Raw genomic sequence first — 23,747 nt, forward strand, 5'->3', positions numbered from 1 at the left:
ATGACATCCTAAATATATGTATTCTTAGTACTTGTGTTGGTTTTGCCTCTGTTCCAGAGCTAAAAGAGCAGCTCCAGGCTCGAGCATCACGGGTGGAAGAAATTGAGTGTTTAAAACAGGAGTTTGAACAGCAGCGTCAGCAGAGAAACAGGGAGCACAAAGCTGAGTTGGAACAACTGAGACTTTATTTTGAAAACAAGTTAATTGTTGCTGAAGAAAACTACAAAAAAGAATTGACTTTGTTGCATCAGAGACCGCAAGAGCTGATGGACTGTTCGCTGCCAGAGTTGGAAATGAATCAAGATCAAGCAGGAGACATCAGGTGATCTGTTCTTTTTCTTTTCATTTTGTGACAACATTTTTCCATTTTATTGTTCTTTAGCATAAAAGATAATGTTAGCATCTAAACCTATTGGCATTGAACATTAGGTCATGGCCCAGTCCCAAGCAGCTGTTACAGTTGCTCTTTGCCTACGTTCAGTACTATACCATAAGTCATCAGGTAAAATTAACTTGATTCATGACATATCAAAGTCTTAAACTTTAACACCCTTTTCTCAGTTCTTCTGTCACACTTTTTGAAGAGACTGCTGAGAAAGAGAGAGGTGTTGCACTTGGTCAGCTAAATCAACAGCTTGAACAACAACAGGTAGGATTTTTGATACGTTACAAGTTGTACTGTTCTTTACATGACCTGTTTGAAAATTTATGTCTGATTCCTAGCTCTTACAAAGAGTAAATTAATTTCAGATGTTTTATAGGGCTTAATTAGTTCTGACAAGCATTGTAAATTATCAACTTTCAATAGCTATCAGCCTTAGAGAGGCTGTAGAGAGGAACATCTGAAACAGTGCTCTGTAATTTTATGTGCTGGTTGGGTTATCCTGTGCTGGGTAAGGGACTTACCAGTTCTACACCAGTGCAGAATTCATGGTATTTCTCTTTTCTATAGCTCTGGTAGTAATTGTGCCTGTCCTTGTTCTCTTCAAGCCAAGATGCTAACTGACCCCTCTTAAATTTATGCCTCTATTTTCATGCACCTTGCTGTAACTGAAGATCTCAACATTTTTGCTCAACTTGTTTCAAGTGGACTAAGTGTTTGCACATGGAATTTTCCTTTCTCTCATTGGAAGATTCTCACCATGGTTTCTTAGAAGCTAAAGATCTCTTACTAACCCTTTATTTCTGTAGGAAGAACTTGCCTGTTTGCAGCTACAACTTGCAGAACAACACAGGCATGAATTGGATTCCTTGAGATCCTCCTTTGCACTTCAGTATAAAGAGGACCTGATGAAAATGAAGATGCATCTGTCAGACAAATATGCAGCAGAAACTGAGGCCTTGAAAAGAAAGCATGGTTTAGAACTTGAGCAGCTCCATGCCCAACTTTCAGAAGAACAGTCTAAAGGTAGGATGGTCTGACAGACTGGGGAGGGAAACAGTAAGCTGCTTGTGTGGCTTATATTTTTCTTTAAATAGGCTTATCTGAGGAAGTTTTCAACTTATTAGTTTACCCTAAACTATGGGGAACATTTAACAGATGTTAATCTCTTTCATCAAGCATTTATGGGCATGTTGAGTTGCACTTCTGAAGATATGGTGACCTGAAGTTGTTTTTTCTGTAGTAAAAACTATTAGAACTGCAGAGCAGTTTCTAATAGGAGTTGATCAGGTTTCCATTTTTGATGTCTAGAAGGGCACTGTTATACAAAAATTTGGACTAACAATACATATCTGAGTTAGCTAATTTAACACACATGGTTATAATTGTATTCCACTTTATTTTGTTTAAAAGGATTAGTAGAGCTTTTTTAATTTGCAGTTATATTTCTTATCTTGAATTATTTACTTTTAATACTAGAGAGGATATCAAAACTGCTTAAATTAGACTGTTTAGAGACTGGTCCCATCTGACTTTTGGGGAAATGCCTTGTGTAAATATGATGTGCAAAAGAGGAGATAAAACTTCCATAAATCTGTCATTACATTGCCCAGAAAGAAAGTCTGCTCCTCTGGCTGTTGCAGATAAGGAGGGATGTCCTGCCACAGGTTTTATGATTATTTTGTGTGTGTTTATAGTGATAAATTCCCAAGATGGTGATAAAATGGAATAGAGTATAAAATCATTCAGCTAAGGGATTCTCCTTGTCCTGTAGTTAGCATGGCTACTACAGGACAACTACTACAATTGTGCAGCTGACAACATTCAGCTTTATTTCTGTGCATCAATAGGAGCTGTTAAAATAAATTCCAGAATGTCATTTTATTGTCTGGCTTGGATTTTTTTCTGTTTTGTTTTTTTTCTGTCCAGAAATCACCAAACTGCGTCTCCAGAGTGTTCAAAATGTAGCACGTCAGGTTGAGGTGGAGGTGGCTGAGCGAGTGTCTGTGTTGGAGGAAGAGCACAAAGCCAAGCTTGCTCTCTCCAACTCTGAGAAACAGCATATTGCAGAACTCTCAGAGCAAATAAGGCATTTAAAGGAAGAGCTTATAAAACAAAAAGATTTTTCTGAGCAAAATGAAAAGTATCTGAAAGAAGAAATGGAAAAGGTAATTTGAACTTCAGAGCTGCTTTATGTAGAGTTGGGCAAGTTCCAGCCTGGTGGGAAGGCCAAGGGAGGGAGAGGCAGCACTTGAATTTAAAAGTCGTAAATGGTACTGTCACTCTTACATGTTAAATCAGTTACTCTTAAATGTTAAATCAGTTGTTCCAGCTGAGGGTAAACTTAGAATAAATGTTAATTCATTGCTCAAATTGTTGCATATTTGAATGCTTATGAGAATTAGATGGGTGAAGCTCTTATTTATCAAGTCCTCCTTTCCACCCTTTTTAAAGAGCCATGGATGTGTGTATCCTCTTGCAGGCTTAGAAACTGATGGAGAAAACCAGAGACAGTCTTTTTTTTGCCTTCTGTCATGGAGGAATCATTTGCTGTTTTGGCTTCTCTTTTTGTGCTACATGCTTTTTATATGGCTCTTAAAAGGTATTTTAATTAATGCCTAATATAAACACCTAAGATGCCCATAGCTGTATAAGTTGAACTCCTGAAAAGAAGATGTGACCTCAAGAGAAATCAACATGGAGTACCATATTAATTCTAGAATTCTGCCTTAGTATTTTCTTGTCTTCATAACCCAAATTAATTCTTAATAATGCATTGAATTTAATGCATGTCAGTTTATAAATTGTCATTTCAGTCTTACTTTCATTAGCAAGGGTTACTTCACTACAAGAATTTAATCTTTTCATGACCTTCAATGCCTGAGAGTGTTCATTTCACACATTTCAGTTTGGTTTTGGTAGTTTATTCTTTTTCTTTTAAATAATTGTCTTCACAGGTAAAATATAAAATTGCTGAGGATCACAAAAAGGAATTAAGAGAAGAAGTCCATAAAATAGAGAATATGTACAAAGAAAAAGAGAAGAAATGGCAATGTGAAAGTGAGGCCCAGAGAATCCTAGCAGAAGAGAAGTTATCACTATTGCATGTAGAACTGCAAACCAGAGCAGAATCTGAGAAGCAGAACTTACAAAAACACTTTGAACTCCGTGAAGCTGAAATGATTCAACTTCAAGATCACCAAGCTGCCAAAATTCTGGACCTGGAGAAGCTGGTGAAGGAGCAGCAAAACAACTTGCAGCAGCTGGAGGACAGCCTTGCTGCTGCCCAGGCTGTGCAGAAAGCTCAGCAGCAATATGAAGCTGACCTGGAGGCAGCCAAAGCCCTCATGGCAAAAGATATGGAAAAGACCACACTCTGCCTGCAAGAAGAATGTGCTCTGAAACTCCTGGAAGCACAAAACAAGTAAGTTTCCCTTAGAAGTTCACTTATTGTTAGAGTTGCTTTGTCTTATTTTAGACTTAATGAGTGTTAGTGTAAGGTAGTCACTTGATGGCACTATGTGACTTACATATGTTAAGCTTCCTGTCCCAGGGAACAGCAGTGCTGTCTCCTGTGGTCTGCTGTAGATTTTTGCTTTGTGTAAAGGCATTTCATCTAGTCTAGCAAATAAAATGTAGTCAGGTTTTGCCTGCAGAGTATAACACATCTGGAAATCGTACACCAGCCTTCAAGGAGAAGTGTGATAGGATGTATAGGTGGAAAAAATCTCTAATTGTTTTTAAACAATTGGAATGAATGTAAACAAGCTTTTCCTGGTGAACAAAGCTTGTGCTAACCATTGAATGCTGAAGTTGATGGGGCCCCCCTTTGGTATTCTTTAGTTCTGGTTAGATGCCTGGAACTACTATTTTTCTTTCCCTTCCTACACCTGTTGTTTCAAGTGAATTAAGGGAAGTAAACAACCACTTTGTTGGTATTTGCATTCATTGCTTCAAATTCATTCCTCCTTCCTTCCCCAAAAATATGTTCACAGAACAAGACTGGAGAAAGAATGACTGCAAGAAAGCGCTGAAACTAGCAACTTAACTTTTAGATAACTGGGGTTTTTTTTTAGTTATTGGTGTCTGCATGCAAAAATACTGTAGTTACTAATTGCAGTAAAGGGCAGTACTTCAGATACTAAATCTTCTGCATCATACTTTAAGCAGCACTCAGCTGGGTTTGGAGGAGTCCCCAAGTGTCCCACATACACCTCCACAGTGGTTTTATGCCTGTCTTTACCAGATGATTTTAGAGGTGTTTGTTATGACAGTTCATTTATTTGCAGACAACACATGTGAGATGTAGCAATGTATACACCACGAGATACTGTCATGGCAGTATTTCTCAAATATATTTCTCTGTATTTGTAAGTTAATAGGGGTGTCAGTTTCTCTAGTAATAACCAGATACTTCAAAGTGACATTACAGAAACCTTTATGTGGATATGAAATCATCATTATGGCTTGCTTTGAATTTAGTTCTGTATTTGAAGCATCAAGTAAAACTTGTAGAGACCAAGTGAGGTCTATTTATTTTCCTTGGATTATTATTTATTAGCTCAATTATTTTTTTTTAAAAGTGACTTTTTTGACAATAGTATCTTAATTTTCTTGGAAATAATACAGGTTTATGGAGGAGCACCAAGCAATGACTCAGAAATTCACAACTGAACAAGAGATTCTTCTCCAAAAGCTGAAAAAGAAACATGTGGATGAGCTGGAACTCCAAAGTCAGCAGTTAGAGGAGAAGCATAAGCAGCAGATTTTGTCTCTGACAGCTGATTTTCAGGCAAAACACCAAGCTGAAATTGAGACACTTAAATCTACACTGGAAAGTAAACAACAGATTCATCTTGAAAGATGTGTTGCTGAACTACAGACAAAGCATCAGGCCCAAATTGATGAGCTGGAGGTTAAACACTTATCAAATCTGGATTCCTTGGAGTCTTCCTACCTATCTGAAATTCAGACTATAAGAGATGAACACAGTCAGGCTCTGGAGAAGCTACAGCTGCAGCACAGGGAGCAGCTCCAAGAGCAAGATAAAATCCATCAGGCACAACTGCTTCAGGAGATTGAGATGCTGAAATTGAAGCATGCTGAAGAACTTCAGCTTTCCCAGAATAATTTGAAAATTGAGCTAGCTACTGTTAACCTGGAAAAGCTTAAAACCATGGCTCTTGAAGCAGAAGAAGCTCATAAGGTGGGTCAGAAAGAAAAGCTAGCATAGGAGGTGAAACTTCATGACACATTGTGTGGGATCACCTTTTCCTTTGTTCTCAGGGGATGTTTTCACAACCTCTTTATGCCAGCACTGACACATTGTGTGTGGCCGTATTATGAGCTGAAACAGAAGACTCTAGATGAAAATTAAATCCACCTGTTGCTTCCTGCCCCAAATGCGCAGTGTGATGAGTTTTCTGTATCATTTGTGGAAAAGGCACAAATGAGGTATATCTTCTAATGTGTTTAAGATTGGAGGGTTTCCCTTTTGTGGCTCAGACCTTCTGTCCATGGCGGAGCTATTGTGTAATTCTTCATAAAGTGATTAGACCAAAGTAAATACAATTCTGGAGGTTAAGCCACATCTCTAGCAATCTGAAGATCCTTCCAAGTTATTAAGGATTTGCAAAACTTTTACTAGATAAGAAAAATAAACCCATTAAAATGTTATAGAGAGTATGTATATATATGTATGCTCATCCTTCATGAAACAATATTGTTCCTGTTGATTTTAAAAGCTTTGATACAGCAGGACATGTGCTTGACAAATGGGTTGCAAAGATAATTGTACTTATTTTTTTCCCCTCCCCTTTTTAAATGTACTGCTTATGCAGGATGAGCTAAACACAGCTCTTCAAAATCAGAGGAAGTTGCTGGAAGAAGAGAAACGTCTGGCTCTGGATCTGTTACGTGAGGAAGTGCTGCAGATGGAGGAGAAGCACAGGAAAGCACTCCAAGAGCTTCAGGATCTTCATGAAGCAGATATTAGGAAACATAAGGAAGAGTACTCCAGGGAGTTGGAAGAACAACTGGGGAAACTAAAAGCAGAGCATGAATGTGAGCAAGAGGTCAGAATGCTGCTAATACCTAAACCAAGAACAATCCATGCTTATCATGAAGTAAATTCAGTTTTATTAAGCTTAGAAATAAGGTTCTACACCTAGATGGTTTTGGAATTTTTTAAATAGTGCTAACAGTAAGGGGACACAATCTAACTTCTGCAGATGCAAACAGCCCCTACTGTTAAATATTACTTATATAGTAGGAAAAGTCACAAACAAAATGAGCTTTATCCAGCTATAGACACAGAACACATTAAGTTAAAATATTTCTAGCTTTTACTTTTTTCACTTACTAAATTGAAAATTTGATAATGTTCCGATTAACTCTTAAATCATTTTTAGAAGAAGAGATTACCTGGAGAGAAAGTTTCATTAGTTTCCTGGGAGGTTCTAATGGCAATTCAGTCTTCAAGCACATTATCCCAGAAACAGGATTTGTCTATTTTCAAGTCTACAGTGACTCTTCTTAGTGAGAATAGTAGGGAAAAAACCCTAGATGACCAAAAATTTCTCCAACCTTTCGCTATTGTATCCCAGGATAATTGCTTTAAATAGAGATGTATAATGCTTGCTCCCATTTGAGCAAGGGAAATCACATCTGACAAAATATGCTCTCCCTATGTTTCTCTCCCCCTTTCCTCTTTATTTTTTTGAATTTCTTTTAGCAAAGTGTCTGTTGGAAAGAGTAAATCAGGAATATTTTGTTAGTCCGACCTGATGGTCTCATGAATACAGGAGTACAGGAGATACTTGATACCTAATGGCTGGTTGCTTATCTATTTTTATCAACCTGCTTGTTTCTATACTCAGCATGATGATAGACAGCAGCCCTGTATGACCTTGAGGATTGTGGATGTACTCTTCAGAATTTGGTTTAGCTTGATGGGTTTGGTTTGGTTTCATATTTTACTTAATTCTAACACTGTGGCTAAAATATTTTATATTCCTTCCTTGTCTGCAGCTGTATGCTTCTGCATCAGCTTCTGAAGTAAAATCTGTGAGAGCAGCTCTTCTGGCTCAATTTGAGGAGGTAAAATTGAAGCAGCAGCTTCAGTTCCAGGAGGAGATTGAGCTGTTGAAGTGTCAGTCAGAGGTGCTGCTGGAACAGCAGATTTCACAGCTGAAGGTAGGCCCTGCTGAAAATGCTCTTCTGCGTAAGCACTTGGGAGTGTTTTTTGCTGAAAAAGAGAAATTGATGTAAGATTTTTGTTCTTCAGCCTCTAAAATGGCACTCTGAGTGAGATCTCTCCTATGCTTCACAATGTTAGAGCTAGAAAAACATTGGAAATAAAGCAGTCTTCTGTGAGCAATTGTCTTTACCACAGGGTTGTCTTAAAGTCCTGAACTGGATATGGAATGTCCTTCAGCCAAAACCAAAACAATCAGTGGAACACGCTCTAAGCAGCATTCCTTGTGTACATGTTCAGTTTGTCATTTGGAACTTTTTCTTCTTAGTGTCTGCAGAGACTGTGTCCTTGGCCTATCATCCCACATCTACTGCACATACTGTGGCTATGTGGCAAGATATTCGTTATTATCTAGGCTTTTACCAAGTGTGTGATGACAGTGAACTCTTTGTCTATGAGATACTTTGTTGTTACTCTTGTTATTAATCTCTGCTTTCATTGATTCACCATGATAAACATCATGATAAGCATTTTCAAGATGTTTCCTGTCTCTGGCCCTCTGTGTAGTCCTGATCACTGACCTCTAGGTGCTGCAGCTGGCTTTTGAAACAGAGGGCACAAGTGTGTCCTGAAAAGCTGCTGCAGGTATATTTGGCACTGCTGTCCTCAGCTGAACCCCAGCCTTCAGCCCACAGAAGCTGGGACTGGACTGAGGGTTATGCAGAAACTCCAGAAGTGATCCCTGCTTTTTTTGTTTTATGCTGCTTTAATTAGCATTTGTGACACCAGAAACTTCACTTTGCGTTGAAACTTTTCCAGGGCTAATTCTCCTGCTGGTGCAGCTGTCTATGGATTCAGCTGGGTTTTTTGCCTCCTGTACTTGCTAACCAGTGTTTTGTCCCAGAAGAGACTGGCTGGATCTCTTTGCAGTGTCAGACTGAGGTGTATTGTGGGCTGATACAGGTTTTTACAGCAAGCCTTTCCCTTCCCACTTCCTTGTGTTGATTATGCAGTTCTCTTCATGCCAGCCTGTTCCGTTGGTTCCTTCCCTCTGCCTCCCTAGCAGATTTGAGGTATTCAGAATTGCTGTCTGTGCTCTGACTCTCCAAGTGCTTCTGAGAAGAACAAGCAGGCTGCTTCAGAGATTTTGTCCAGAAATGCCACGTTCTAGGAAAGTCATCCTATCCCTTTGTGTCAGCCCATTTTTACCTTCCTAACTGCCAGAGCATGGGGCAAAGACTGGCTCAGTCTTCTGTACAGGATCCATGTCAGCTCAGGTGACTGCAGGCCTTCTGCTCTTCTGAAGTCTTATTTCTTGCCATGGGGAAAAATTGTTATCTTGACTTCCAATGTAAAAAACAGCTGTAGTGTATTGGTGTTCATAGATAAAATTGTGCCTCATCCATGCTTTGTACAGAGGGACAGTCGCCACCCTGGCTCTGCTGGCCACACTATTTGTGATTTTGATCACAGTTTCAGCATAATTTTGTTGTTTGGAGGTGTTGTGTGTGTCACTGTTTGTTATTCTGAGAGGCAAAATGTGTGCTTCTAAAGAATACAGAAAAATACAGGGATGTTTGAGGTTTTTTTGGAGGATAGTGGTGGTGTTTGGGCATCTTTTCTTCTCTCAGTAAATCCAAGCATATGCGATTTATGCAGGATGAATTTGAAGCTGAAAAAAAGGCATCACTGCACGACAAGGAGCAGCTGTTGATTCAGGAGAGGGAGAAGGTGCAGGCTGCTCACCAAAAGGAACAAGAAATGTTATCAGCCCAGCTGCAGGAAAGAGCAGCAATAATTAACCAGGTGTGGATAAAATACTTTAAACCTAGATTTTAAATGTGCTTTTGGGGGTTGTATTTTAGCACAGGGCTCTCGGCTTCAATATGTATATAGAGAGACTGCAGGTATAATTCTTGTGTTATGTTATACTAGGGGGAAACAGAGTAACACTAAGAATTTCCTGACTGGGAATGCCTTACTCTTCCCAGCTCTTCTTGTAGGACTTGATGAGGATTGAGAAGGTTGGCATGGGAGCAGAATGCTTTTCTGTGTTTGCAGTATTCTCCCAAATTGATACTTTGACTTATTTGCTATCTTATTTATGAAACAGAGTTTTTAACAAAATGGTAGTAATTTGTCTGGAAGTGGGGGTGGGCAGATACATAAAAATATGTATTTTTATTTATAGGTAATCATATGTTTTAATCTGGTATAGATATTGTCTGAAAAAATAAATATAAGAAGTAATTTTTCTAGAAACTCATTTTCAGATAGAGTTGGTAGAGCCAAGTTTAGGCAAAATTGTTGACTTTGTTGTGTTGTCACTGTACTTCGACAGCTGGAAAAGAAAGTGGCCTCTTTAAAGCATGAAATAGAGGAAACCAACTCTGAACTGGAGACACTCCTTCAGTGGCGGGGCAGGGAAAACCAAGAAGGAGGAAATTTGGTGGCCTTGCTGAGGTCTGATATTGAGCAGTCCAAAGAGGAAAGGTTTGTTACATAATGCTTAGTGCTTGGGGTTTTTCTATTTGCTTGTTTTCTTACTTCTCTTAAAGAAATCAATAACTAGGCAAAACTAAGCCAGCTCAAAACAGAAGCATTGGGGATGATATATTGCTTTTATTTGCAAATTATTCTGAGGTTTTTTAAATTATCAACCTATTTTGACGTTAAGAGCAAGTTGGGGTTTTTTCTTGCTCTTTTTCTTTCAGTGTGAAGAAGACTTTGGTGTTTTGGGGTTTCTGCTGTCTCTAATCTTGGAAAAATCTAAAAAAATGGAGAGAGGTTCTGTGACCAAGAGGCTTTCAGTTGGAGTGGATTGGTTTGACATGTCATGGGGATGTGTGGATTAGAGAAGCTGTCATGTTGAATAAGCTTCTAGAATACCCTCTCTCATCTTTCAGAAACTGGCTTAGTGTTAATTTTAAAAGTAAAATATTTTCATAAATAGAAATAGAGCTTTTATTGTCAGGTCTGCTAGAACACCCTCTAGTTATTTTGATGTCACTGATACTGTAGCAGTAGACTCCTTGCTCCTCCTACTGCAGTAGTGTCTTCCTTCCTGGTGCTTCCGCGGGTATGGAAGGCTGAGATGCTTCCATGTGACTGTAGTGTGATCTACCTGTGGAGATGACAAAGGTGTTTTGCTGTGATGCCTCAGGTTTTAGCTTTTATATTTTTCAGATTCTGAGCTGCTTTAGTGTGTACTTTTGAGCTTCATATTAGGGGATGGTGAGCTCTCTTCACAGAGTAGTGGGACAAAACAATTTCTTCCTCTAGCTGGGGTCCAAGAACAAATGATCCAAATATCAGGCCCAAAAGCATAAACCATGTGGACTGAAGAGAGAAAAACAAGGATGGGACTTCATAACCTAAAGCTGTAATTGCACAATTCACTCCAATATGCAAATGAAGCAAAACTTATAAAAGCGAGAGACCCTGTGACCAGTTGTCCATTTTGTGACCATTTTGGTTCAGCTTGGGTGTAGCCCTTGCTGGGCTCTCTGCTGCCCAAGGTGGATCCATTGAGGCTTTTAATAAATCCCCACTTTATTCTTTAACTCCATCCAGCCTCTGTTCTAGATCAGCCTTGACAAGGCATCAGCTGTGCCAGCTCTTTAAAAAGAGCTGTTTTTTGTGAGACATCTGAGTGATCTTCACTGATAACTGCCCAACCATGGCAGATACCCATTTTAGAGTGTCAGGTTTACAGTAGGTTCAAAGTTTCTTTCAAATCAAGTGAGTGCAATTTTTCAAATGTTCAACATGCTTTTGTTCTAGGGAAAAACTGCGTGAATCTTATCAGCATGTTTTGAAACTTCTTATGGAAGTGGTGAAGGCCACAGTAGTTATTGAGGACCTTATCTGTAGCAAGATTGGTCTTTGCCTTGATGACAGTCTGGCTTCTGGAGATTCTAAAGAAGCTCAGAGTATTATGGAAGAAATGGGATTCATGCAGTATTTCAAAGCCAAAGAAAACCATCACCTAGAGAAAGGTGAGTAGAAATTAGCAAACCTGGATGTAGTCAATCCATGTTCTTGAAAACTGCCTTTTCATATCCTTTTGTATGGATGAAGAAAAGAAAGAGAAAGGAAAAGAGAATGGAAAAAGAATCTCTTTTTGCAATGTTTGTGTCTTTCAAAGTTGGTCCACACTTAAGATAGTGTCTACCATTGTTCTCTCCATTTATTTCTTTTAATAGTGCAATTACTAAAATGTTGTTAGAAAAGCTTGTATAGATTATAGGGCAGGAAATATAGACTTGGTGAATTCAGAGTTCCAGGTCCTGATGGATAGCACAAGATTGCCAAACCTTGTGAAAAACCCTCATGATTTTTCAACATTGAGTTGTTGATGGGTCCAAGTTTTCATCTTGTAGTACATGTCCAGGACCATGTCACTGCCTGATGTCGGTCTTCTGGGTGACCAGTTTTGTGGCTAGCTGTGACTTTTCTGTGTTTTTCAATAGCTTCCTTGCTTTCAGTAGAGGAGCTGCTTGATGAAACCCTCACAGAACACAACCAGCTGTCTCCAGGGACTGACGAGGTGTCTGAGTTGAGCCAATACTTATGTGAAAGTGTTTTTGCAAAGCCAGAATTGGCATGTGAAAGTGAAGAAACGATACTGAAAATTTGTCATCGTTTGCGCACTGCGGTGGAGAGACTTCTGGAGCTGGTTACAGAGTCAACTAAACAAGTAAAGCTTTTTTAATCTCTGCAGAGTCAACCTGGTCTAGTGGAAGATGTCCCTGCTTATGGCAAGGGTTTGGAGCTAGCTGGTCTTTAAAGGTCCCTTTCAAACCAAATCATTCCAGGATTTTGTGTATAACAAAATGTGAAATCAGTTTTAAGGCTGTGTATTTAACCTTTTAACAGATCCTTTGGGGAGGCAATAGATTGGTCACTTTAAGTAGATTTAAAATAGGATTTTAAATTCATTTGGTAACTTCAGGAGACCAGGAGTTTTTTTTGAGGGGGTTTTATCACACTTCACACTGATGCCTTTTCAGCACTGATAAGTAGGTTCAGGAAAACTCAGTCCAATGTCAAAATGTTTGGGGAAACGAACATCCTTGTAATTACATGCTGCTTTAATTGTGACAAAAGGAGATGCACTCAGTATCATAAAAGAACTTGAGTAATTCCAGACTTGAGTTTTGCAGTGTCTAGATTGCACATCTGGGGTAGATGCGCAAGCACTGTATACATCTGAGGATTTAATTTAGTGTGACAATAATTTATTTGTTTGGGTAAGTCCCTAAGTGAAAAGAAGATGGTAAGGGGAAAAACATGTCTGAAATTAATCTACTCATTGGGTATTTTGTGGAATCCAGAGATATGTGCCTGCCTGTGTGAAATGTTTTTTCACCATCTTCAAAAAATCCTTCCTAGGAAGAAGTGCATAAATTTCCTTTTAGGTACTGGTGATGGTTCTACTGAGACATAGTTAATTGGTGGTTAAAACACTTGCCCAAGCCATGGCAGATCTGGGTTCTAGGTTACCTTTATCAGTTGTGATCCAGCATATTTTCCTTATGGTGTAGTTCCTCAGAAATCTGATGATACATGGACTTCACTGTCTATTAGATGTGACTGAATCTCTTAAAGAATTTAAATGTACGGATGCTTTGAATTTCAAGTGGCTCAGGAAGTGTCAAGCTAAGCAGTTTAGCCAATAGAGATGTATTTCTTTTTGTGTGCAGTGAAGAAACTTATGTTCTTAAGCAAGACTTGTGGCAAAAATAATGGTATGCAAGTACAGGGATTCAACAAAGTGTCCCAAGGTTTTGGGCAAAGTCGGCTTAGTACAGAAATGAAACTTCAAAACTTGATCCTTAATGCACGAATGTTACTAAAAATTGAGATTTTGTTGCAATGTCTGCAGTATTATTACCTTGCATGTGCATCTGAGGTCTGATGCTGGGGCAATTTCTCACTTGCAGCTAGAGAAGATGCATGAAAACCACGCGCAGTTCGAGGAAGAGTTCAGCCGCCGCAATCAGGAGACAGCGCAGGTGGTGAGTCAGCACCAGGAGCTGATGGAGTGCCTCAGTGAGGAGAGTGAGGCCAAGAACCAGCTGGCACTAGAGCTTCACAAGGCAGAGGGTAAGCAACAGAGCCTGAGTGAGATTGCAGTGTCATTTACCCACAGCCTGTTCCTTCCAATATCTATGATGTGCTTTCCTGGATTTCTTGGGCTCTAAATCTATCATTTGAACTTACTTTCTGGAGATTCTGTTTCTTGAAACATCAGCCCTTGGCAGAGGATGTGTTGTAAGCTCATCCCAGGCCATCAAAGCTTCATGATCCCCGTTTGAATCCTACTGATTTGGAGACACTTTGTGATGTGTCAGCCTCGTAAAATCGTGATAATCTTAGAATACATTAACTGGTATGTTTTATTCCTTAAGATACTTCAAAAGCCTAGCCATAGTATAAACATAAATCATCTTTTAGTCTTCCTTTTTATGTCACCTTCCATTGCTTGGCAAAAATTGTTTACTCATATTTTCACACTATTTTTTCTCAATAAATGAATTTGTGTATGGCTTTATTTGCATTCTGACTTGGCTTCCAGGTATTATTGAAGGTTATGTTGCAGAAAAAGCTGCATTAGAAGAGGCCTTAAACCTGAAAGAGGAATCTGAGCGTCGTCTTGTTGTGGAGCTGGAGAACATGAGGGAACGCTTCCAGGAGCTGACCCAGGAGCAGGCAATTCTTGGTGAGCAGAGGGTACAGCATTCTTGGCTCACAACAAAGTTGTCTCAAGTCAGGGCACTTTGCAATGTCCTTTTGTCATGGATCAGTTTGTCTTGATACCTAATGAGCATCTCAGCCTGGTACACAGGTGAGAGGGTCTCCTGTAAAGGGAGAAAGCACTCCAGATATGGCTCAAGGTCATCAGGAGCTTTGTGGCACAGTAAAGGTGAAATGCCTGAAGGTCAGCACTGTCTGTGCTCCATACACATTTTTGATGGTCCAGAAGATGAAATGGATCACAATGCCCTGTTCATCTTGTGCATGTGTCTGTGTTTTGATTTCTAGGAACACCTGTTGCTAATGTTGCACAAAAAGAAGGTTCAGGTTTGTAATGACAAGTGTGGATTTGTTTCTTGCTGTGTTGCTGTAACACCGAGTGAATAAATTGATAACTTTTATTTTATTTGAACAATGAGGAATAGTACTTAAAAATTAGGCCCAACACGTTACTGGGTTTAAAAGTATCTTGGCCAGAAAAAGCTATGACTTCCATGATGCAAAATTCAGACTATTCAATTCAGTAATGAATATTTGAAGTGAAAAGATGTTTTGCTGCCATCAGGCTTAAAGTGCACTGTGCCACTGTCTTTGATTTTGCATGCTTCATTTTTTTGAGAGGATGGAGTAGGTTGCAAGCTGGGCGTGAACTTCTAGTGATACAAAGTCAGCTTCAAAATGAGTAAATGAAGTTAAAGAAGGGAAGGAAAAAGAAAAATATTTGAGGTGGCATCAATCTGTGAGCTAAAAAAAGTACAGCAAGAACTGAAGCACGTCTAAAGAAGATGAGAGAAATGTAACTTGAAAGGATTGGTAGGTCAGAAAAAAAGCAAGCACAATGGTAGGGAAGGCTAGTAAAGAAATGAAAGAGGAAACCAGAAATAAGCAGGAAGGATCCATAGAGTTATACACTAATTTTGGAAGTCAAGTCAAGTGGAAGTCAAATTTGTAGATGACAAATTGAAAGACAAGTTTTATTTTCCTCCTGAACTAAAGTTTGCCTACTTAACTACTGAGTGGCTAATATTTAGATCAGATAAGTTCATACTTGACGTTATTATTTTGTGGTCTACTCAAAATATAATTCTCCTATTGTTTTTTAGATTAATTTTATTTACACACATGTATACATTCATAGATTCTTGCATATTCACTGTCTCTTGTTTCTGGATTTTCTTTTCTCCAGAGAGTGTGATTAAACTGATTAACCAAATCACTAAGGTGAATAAAAAGTTACGTAGGTAAATTCCTGTTAAGAGTCAAAAAGCTGCACTGAGCTTTCTTACCCATTACTGTATTTTTATTCCTTCTGTCCATTCAAATCTCCCTCAAACACTATTTTTAATGTAACCTATTTTTGGTATCAACCTCACTGTCCTGAAATTTGCTGCTGCCCTCTGTAGAACCAAGTTGGTTATGGTATATTTTGGGATTGACATTCTCCCAGGAGCTGCAGCCCAGCTCTTGCCAGCACCTCCTTAGAACTTGAACAGTTACTTTTGCTGCAAGGGCCAAGTCCTGAAATCCATCCCCTTTGCCTCACCCCAACTATCACTAGTACTCTTCCTCAGGTTTGAAATTGTTTGTAGTATGTGGAAAACATGATAAATATAAATCATATTGTTTGGAGCTGATTGACATGGGCTTATTCCTTGAAAAGCTGACGTCTCCTCCTGTTTTTCATGTGGAGTACTAATGTGAGTAGATTGGCCTTGCTAATTAAAACTCTTTTGGAATGGAGCTTGGCATTTGATAATGATCTGGGGAGTGGGAAGGGGTGTGCTGAGCCTCTCCTAAGGGGAATTGCATGATGTGCAGTAGCATTAATAAAATAGGTTTGTCTCTACAAAGAAACAAATCTGTGAGCTGATGATCTATTGGTGTGTTGCTTGAAATTCTATTTATACACTTGGGGAACATGTGCTTTAAAAAAAAATTTGTCAGAAAGATTGAGCCTAGAAGTTGCCAAAATTTGACAACTGCTTTCTATGAAATACTGCTGATTCCAGGTAATATCTGCTTGCCTAATTATTTTTTTTAATTAATTTCCACTTCTGTCTGAGGAGGTGACTGTGACTGTGTAGGTCAGTGTTACCAAATCAGTATTTTGTTCCTCATAAAGCACTAGTGTTCCTCTGGAAGCTAAAAAAGAAGCCATCAGCCATGTTTCTTAGGATATCGGAGGCAAAATTCTTGTGCTTATTTTTCCAAATACTTGTTCTTCTTTCTCAGAGTCAGTCTAAATCGATGACCTTCCTTTGGGTGCCCAAATATCTCCAGCACTTGACCTTGCCCTCCTCTCTGCACCATGTATTAGTAAATACACTAGAGTGCTATTTTATTGACATTATTCCCATCTCTTGCTTGGCAAAAGATAATCTGTCATGCAGCTGTGGCTGGGATTGGATGTTCTAATGGAATTCAGCTGTTGTTGCTTTTTGTGGGTTTTTTTTTCTGTTGCATTACATGATACATATACTATAGGATATGTATAACACAGCTCCAGGGGGATTGGAAAAGAAATTAGGGCAGAGTCTTCACTTAATGCATGCTGCCAGAGCCTGAGTTACATCCACAACCAAATGAACTTGTGATTATTTAAAAATAAAATAAAAAGTAGGCAATGTGGCACAGTGATTGCATTGTGGTTATTACATAGGCTATAATTAGTGCTTGGAGTGAAATGTAGTTGGAGTGTAACTGTAATCCACAACAGGATTGCTGTTTACCTCAAGAGCTCATGTAGTCCATGTTTTTGTCCCAAACTTTCCTTGTTTCTCTTTGTCTGGCTTTTTTTGATTTCCAGAGCCTATGAACTCACAGACGTTTCACATTGTTTTCCATTATCCTCACTGTGGTGACATTTTCCCCAATGTGTAGTGTGAATGTTGTTGCATTATGCCAAGCCTGTCACACTTTTCTTTTTATACATTAACATAGACATTTTCATGATTTTTTTGCTTAGTATCAAGGGTCTAGAAATGTCATTAGATATCTCTGGATAATGAAGCCCTAGAAAAAATATTGTAGGTAGGCTGTGGTAGCAAAGATTTGTAAGAGCAGCTTGTAATGACATTAGGTCAGAAATCACATGCATTGTATTGTTCGTACTATCAAAAAGGGAATTGTCTGTTCTGGAAATTGGACTGGATGATTTCTTAAGGTCCTTGTTGGATTACAGACTTAACTATAACCTGTGACCAAAAACATATAAGGTGAATAATGGAACATTAGAAAAGTAAAATCATGAGCTCTTGCAGGACCTTACTTTGCTACAAAAGAGACAGGCTTTTCATCTTCAGGTTACTAACTATATTCACAATTAAAGTAGCTTTTCTCCAAGACTGTTCACAGTAAAGTCTTCAGTTTTTGTCTCCTAAGCAGTGTGTTCAGTGCATCCAATTGATTGAAAATGTAGTTTGTAGCTGTAAATTAACTCTTGATAACTTAAATAATTTCAGCTATGTACGCTTCCCTTTTTGGAATTTCTTTTTCTGCATAGGGAAAATATGTGCCATCTTTCTTCCCTTTATAACCTCAGAACTGGACTGATTTTCTGTAAGCATGGTTTTTCTCTGGGTTTTAATCCCCACTCAGGTTCAGAGAAATACAGTAACTTTGTTTTTTCATAGCAGCTGGTTTCAGGGTCAGGCTGGGTACCCGTGGCCACTGGAAAGATGGTCTGGGTGCTCTCTCACCAGTATAGATGGCAGCAGCAGTATCCAGCATGGCACAAGGCAGGAGTAATGGAAAAACTAGCCCAACATTGGCTATTGGATGGCTAAGGAGGATCTTTGCATGAGAGTTTGGAGGAACTGACAGTTCTGTGTTGGATGGCTTGGTTAAGGAGGGATTTGGGACAGAAGAGCGGCAAGGATTTAAGGCAGAGCAGTATAGGATATCTCTTACAGCCCTCCTCAAGAATAAATATTTTTCGTTGTTTTGATTCTGTCCAAAATACCCAAATTTAATCTCATCTGAAATCTTTGACTTTTGTACTCTCCACTGACAGCTTTTACTATTTTTGTGTTCTTCTAAGGTCTACTCAAGGAAGTAGAATTTTTATCAAAGGAGAAACTTGAGCTTCAGTGTCAGGCAGAAAAGGACCATTCCAACTTACGCTCTCAGATGAAGGTGTTGGAGGTGGAACTGGAAGAGCAGCTGCAAAGTAACCAAGACCTGGCTACAAAGTTACTGGAGATTACTGAATTAAAACAGCAAATTGAAGTTCTTGAAAAGCAGCTTAAAAACCAGCGGCAGTTCATGGATGTAAGTAAGAGACCACATTTCCATGGGTTTGGAGGTGATAAATTCTCATCCTAGTTTGACACATGAAAGGTGGTTCCCAAAATGGGCTGTTTTCAGTTTTGGTTGAAATTAAGACCTTGGTATTCTAGTTTCATGGGAAAAAAAAAAAAATTAAATTTTCAATTCGGTTTTTGTAGTATTGCAGGGTAATTTTTAGTTTTAATAAAAATGAAATTGTTTTAATAAAAATTTAACTGTAGTTTATATGCATGTTGAAATCAGAAAGGTGCTTTCTCTTTTTTTTTATTTCCCTGTCACTGTAGATGTGCTTTTAGGACTACTAGAAGGTAGTCTTGATTAATTTTTAATAATTAGTTAATTATTTTTTAAGTTATCAGTTTCTTCACCACAACAACAAACCCCAATTATTCTTGTACTCAGGATTGTAATGAAGTCTTTAAAAAGATTTTGTTTCTCTCTGGCTGGTTTTACAGGAACAAGCCATAGAAAGGGAACATGAACGCGATGATTTTCAGCAGGAAATTCAGAAATTGGAAGAACAGTTAAAACTGTCAGCAAAATCTCAGACTGCAGGACAGTCCAGAGAGCCTAGGGTGAGTAAAATCAGACTTGGTGGCTAATGGAGTTTGTATATTACAATTAAATACCAAGACACTATGTTCTGGGGGATCTGGCTCTTGGGAGACTTTTTTTCCTCTATTACCCAGAGAGCAGATTTTTCCCCAGCTGATTGAACTACATTTAGGCAATGAGGGTGCACTTAGATTATTTATAATATTTGTTATGGAGATGGAAATGTTATGTTTTGTTTATATAATGTATGTTATTTGTTATTTATATTATTTGTTATGGAGATGGAAAGAACTGTTGCATGTGCTTTACAGTCAAGTTTGAGTCTGGTTTAAAGGAACCCCTGGGCCTGGTTTAAATGAACCAAGGAGGACAACAACACTGCAGACACTCCACTCTAAAAAGTACCTCAGAGGAACGACTTCTGGGTTCTAAATGTGTTTATTTTTTCCACCTAAACAATTGTAATGGAGATGTCCTTTGCCTGCATGCCTCATTCTATTTAAGTTTATAAATGAGTCCTTGTTTACACAATTTTGTTTGTTTGTTGCTTGGCTTCAAAATTAACTTTTGCTTTTTTTTTCTTTTTGATTGTTTTTTTTTTTTTCCCACATAAATGAACATTATACAGAACTATGAATTGATTCTACAGGTATGGAAAACAGCATGAATGTCTCAACTTTTCTTTCCTTTTCCTTTCAATCCCTTCTCGATATGCTTTAGCTTTTTTCCTCTTCTTGATATGTCAAGGTGGGACTTGGAGTGAAGAATACAGGTTTTAAGGTGGCAGAGTTCTTGCAGGGAATGAACAACTGCTTTCATTGTAATTTCCTCTACAGAAGTACTTAGCTCTCCTGGCTTATTGCTGAGAGGTGTTACAGGCAGTTATTCACTGAAACAGCCTTTTGGTGTTAAAGGAGAAGTTGAGGTTTGGAGCCTGAAACAAAGATACTGGAATGGTGATGATAAAACTGTGCCTTTTGTTTGTGGTCTTGCTGTTATCAAAACTTGTAAAGTAGTTAAATTAATTTCCATCTATTTATGTATAGTAATGGAATTGTGTACTTCATTGTTAGAGTTGCACATCCATATCTTCAATAGAATGAATTTCCAGGGAATTAATTTTCCATGCTGAAAAAATAAATGCTGTAGCTTTGCAACCTCTCGGAAAGGATGAAAACTTATTTGGAGAAAAACACACAAGGATGGTAACTAAGCATGTGACATTTGTGGGTAGGGTGAGGTATGCAGGCATTCTCTGCCAGGAAATGTCAGTATTTGTTCAGTTGTTTAATGCAGCTGTAACATCAGTAAGTGTTTAACTCACTCCAAATCAGCTCAAGTGAACTCCTGATTTCTGCATGTAGCAGTTATAACAAGTTTCCCCCCTCTGGTGTTTATTAGGTACAAGGTATGTGTAAGTGGGATTATTTTGTGGAAAGAGTGCTGACTGGTTCTTGGCAGCTGCACTGTGAGAGTGAAGGTTATGTGGAAGTGTTTTGTTAGCTACAGGATTGCAGCACCAGCTTTCTAGCAACGTGTGTTAAAAATGTGTTTTTTATGTTTGAAGTATCATAGTTTGGGAAATCTGATGCCAAAATCTTGTAGCATTAGAAAGATTAGACTTCTAGGATATTTTTCTATACCCAAAAGCTTTACTGTAAGACCTGTGTTATGGTTAGCAGTGGTCAGATGCTGATGAGATGAGATGGGAGTAAGATACAGACACATGCTTGTGCCTGTAAGCAGCTTGAAAATGTAATGTTCATAACTTTTGGTTTTCTTAACCACCCTCCATGTTTATTGTTTGACTCATCAATTTGCTCAGGCACATTTTCCTGCTTTAGTAATATCTGCGCAATACTTTGACGATCTAAAAACCTATGTTAATGCAAAGAATTTTTATTTCATAATATTGAAGTGGGTTTTACATTAATTCAGACACTTTTTGATGAACAAAACATTTATTTTGTAAAATCCCATCTTCCTTGCTCATGGGTATTGACCAAATTACTTCACCATTCCCACTGCTTTCCTGTCTGAGCTTGCTTTCACTATGCTAAATGACTTTTTCACACCCTGAGATAGTCTGTCACACCAAAGCTCCTAGCTTTGCCTTCACCTTGATTACTGGGATTAATGAATGACTGTTTTCCTGCAGCTAAAATTCAAAATTTCTATCCACTTCATATTTAAATTATTTTTGGAAAGCAATATACCTGTCCTATGTTGGCTCCTGGGAGTCTCTCTGCATATTTATCCTTCAGTTCTTGGTATCTTCCTCTAAACTGGGATTCCTTGGAGTATTGGAAGAGGGGGTTCTGAGGTTACAGAAATAAATCCATTGCTATTATTAATAACTCGTGTAATCTTGGTGAGTTTTTAATCTGATAGCCAAGTAACCCTGTCACCAAAACCCTCCTTTGAGAGTATACCTTCATCTAGTACTTTGAGAGTACTGCAGATGTTAAGAGAGTAATCAAACATGTATCTAAGAGCTGCTGCATTTGGAAAACAAGATTTCAGAAAGCTAACTTTTTCTTACTTTCTATGCAGATTTAGTTTTATTTTCACCTGAGATTTTAGCACCACTTTAATCTGTAGTAAAACCTCCTTCTATGTGAAATGACTCTTGCTTTCAACTGGCAGGAAATCTGTTCATATTGCCTGAATATCTGTATACTGTGATTTCTGTGTAGGTAGAATCTTTGCAAGCAGAAATAAAAGAGAAGATGGATGCCTACAATAAACTGTTACTAGAAAAGGAGCGAAAACACCAAGAAATTGCAGCTCGTGATAAAGAGATAGAAAATCTGGTGGCACAGATCCAAGAGCTGAAGCTCAGTGGTGCTGAGGTCTCAAAGACTGTACACAGCTTGGAACAACAGCTGCAGAAAATGAAGAAAGTGGAAACTGAACTGAAACAGGTAATTTTAAAATCCTTATTTAAATGGGATTGCCATTACATGGCAGTGGCTTTTTGGGGGCTGTCAGTCGTGTTTGCAGCACTGTGTGGCACCCAGTGGTGAGTTGAACTGGTGTATTAATGGCACATATCACAGCCACAGTTTTAAATAATGTCTGGTTCTACAAACTCTAAGTCCGTTATAGACTTACATACTATTTGTAAGCAGTATGTACTTAGATATTATTTATAAGACCTAAGTACATCTCAAAGTCCTACTGTCAAGGCTGCTTTTAACAGTTGTCATGTTTGCTGTTTCAGAGCTGCTTTTGAGCTTGTCTGCAAGTTTCTGAGAAGGTGGTGTTACTGAAAATCAAACACTGAGGGTTTTTAAGAAGTACCTGTGTTATTAATCAAATTTTCTTAATCTGTAGCCTTTCTTGCTCTGGGTCTGAAGCCAGATCTGTTTGCCAGAGTCTAAAACCTGTAGCATTTAGTTACTACTACAGAGTTAATCACAGCCTAAGGTTAAGAATTACAATCCATTTAGCAAAAGTTACCATACATCTGAGTAACTTTCCCTGCCATCTGAAACTAAATGTTCAGTGTCCTACCCTTGGATTGACCCAGCTTCTGAGAAGGACTGTGAGAGAAGGAAGATCAAAAACCAATTTTTTTCAGTAAAATAAGCTATAGTAGCTTGGCACATCACAGGTTGGACAAACTTAGTGCTGCTTTATCACATTCTGACTGAACTTGATGTATTTGTGAGTAGGTTTTGACCTACCCAGAACTCTTAATTTCTTAAACTGTGTCCATCTGTCAGATTTAGTTTGACACATATATGGTATCATAACAAATTTTGAAATGGCTAGAAGAACAAGATGTTATATTCTTAAACATATGAAGTGTTGTGTAACTGAGAAAGTGTAATTTATCACTGAATGCTAAATTTTCTGAAGTTGATGAACTTGAATTACAAAAAGCAAAGGGGTAAAAACTTAAATGAGCTAAAAGCATTCAGTTGTCTTGAATTCCTATTTCTTTATAGGCCACTGGGATTATGTACTTTTCTTCTTGTACTGGGTGTGTCAGGGTCAATGAAATGTTTCAACAGGATTGTTCTGGTTAAGTAGGTTTGTACATTGACAGCAGTTAATTCTAACATGAAAAAAAAAAAATCATTTTTCAGGATAAAGAGGCATTGCAACAGCAGCAGTACAATAACCTGATTCAGATCTCTGCCCTGCAGTCTAAACTGGATGAAGCGAGGCACCGAGTGCCAGTGGATGGCACTTCTGCCCCAGTGCTGAAGGAGCAGCTACAGGCAGAGCAGGAAGCACTTCAGGCCAAGGAGAGAGAGGTGAGAGCTTTGGGAGGGTTCCACAGACTCTTGAGTTGCTTTGGCCTCAAGGAACTTTCCTTTTTCTTGCTTTGTTCTGTGCTCATCTCCCTTCCTGCTGGAAACTGTCTTGTGATGATTCACATTACTTTGAGACTGATCACTGTCAGTTGTAAACTGATTTTCCTTTCCTTCCAAAGTTGAAGTAGGTAGATAAGTTTTTGTTTGAGAGTGAGAGATGATTATTATATAATTTTTATATATTTCTATATTATATAATTTTATTTTAGATAGTTATTATATATTACTACACCATAATGGTGTA

At 38.4% G+C, this 23,747-nt stretch overlaps 1 protein-coding gene across 26 annotated transcripts in view; it reads left to right on the forward strand.

The window, feature by feature from the left end:
- Positions 1-23,747, forward strand: part of PCNT (pericentrin) — a 70,144-nt gene that overhangs the window by 22,185 nt on the left and 24,212 nt on the right. For 18 of the 26 annotated variants that reach the window (XR_014956793.1, XM_085585362.1, XM_021532568.3 and 15 more), the window contains 20 exons: positions 58-322; positions 562-649; positions 1,192-1,408; positions 2,312-2,550; positions 3,340-3,806; positions 5,012-5,588; positions 6,223-6,456; positions 7,412-7,576; positions 9,237-9,383; positions 9,919-10,070; positions 11,361-11,575; positions 12,050-12,276; positions 13,523-13,685; positions 14,158-14,301; positions 14,625-14,663; positions 18,376-18,605; positions 19,079-19,198; positions 19,807-19,827; positions 21,875-22,102; positions 23,273-23,443. Coding sequence is in view for 25 of the 26 variants with exons in the window: in XM_085585362.1 (XP_085441488.1) it covers positions 58-322; positions 562-649; positions 1,192-1,408; positions 2,312-2,550; positions 3,340-3,806; positions 5,012-5,588; positions 6,223-6,456; positions 7,412-7,576; positions 9,237-9,383; positions 9,919-10,070; positions 11,361-11,575; positions 12,050-12,276; positions 13,523-13,685; positions 14,158-14,301; positions 14,625-14,663; positions 18,376-18,605; positions 19,079-19,198; positions 19,807-19,827; positions 21,875-22,102; positions 23,273-23,443 (4,109 nt within the window). In the remaining variant the exon portion in view is untranslated. The remainder of the gene's footprint in view (positions 1-57; positions 323-561; positions 650-1,191; positions 1,409-2,311; positions 2,551-3,339; positions 3,807-5,011; positions 5,589-6,222; positions 6,457-7,411; positions 7,577-9,236; positions 9,384-9,918; positions 10,071-11,360; positions 11,576-12,049; positions 12,277-13,522; positions 13,686-14,157; positions 14,302-14,624; positions 14,664-18,375; positions 18,606-19,078; positions 19,199-19,806; positions 19,828-21,874; positions 22,103-23,272; positions 23,444-23,747) is intronic. The other 8 variants (XM_021532575.3, XM_077785158.2, XM_077785159.2 and 5 more) reach the window with 3 other exon arrangements.

This window comes from Lonchura striata, chromosome 7, assembly GCF_050655825.1.
Source record: "Lonchura striata isolate lonStrDom1 chromosome 7, ASM5065582v1, whole genome shotgun sequence".
Taxonomy (NCBI): Eukaryota; Metazoa; Chordata; class Aves; order Passeriformes; family Estrildidae; genus Lonchura; species Lonchura striata.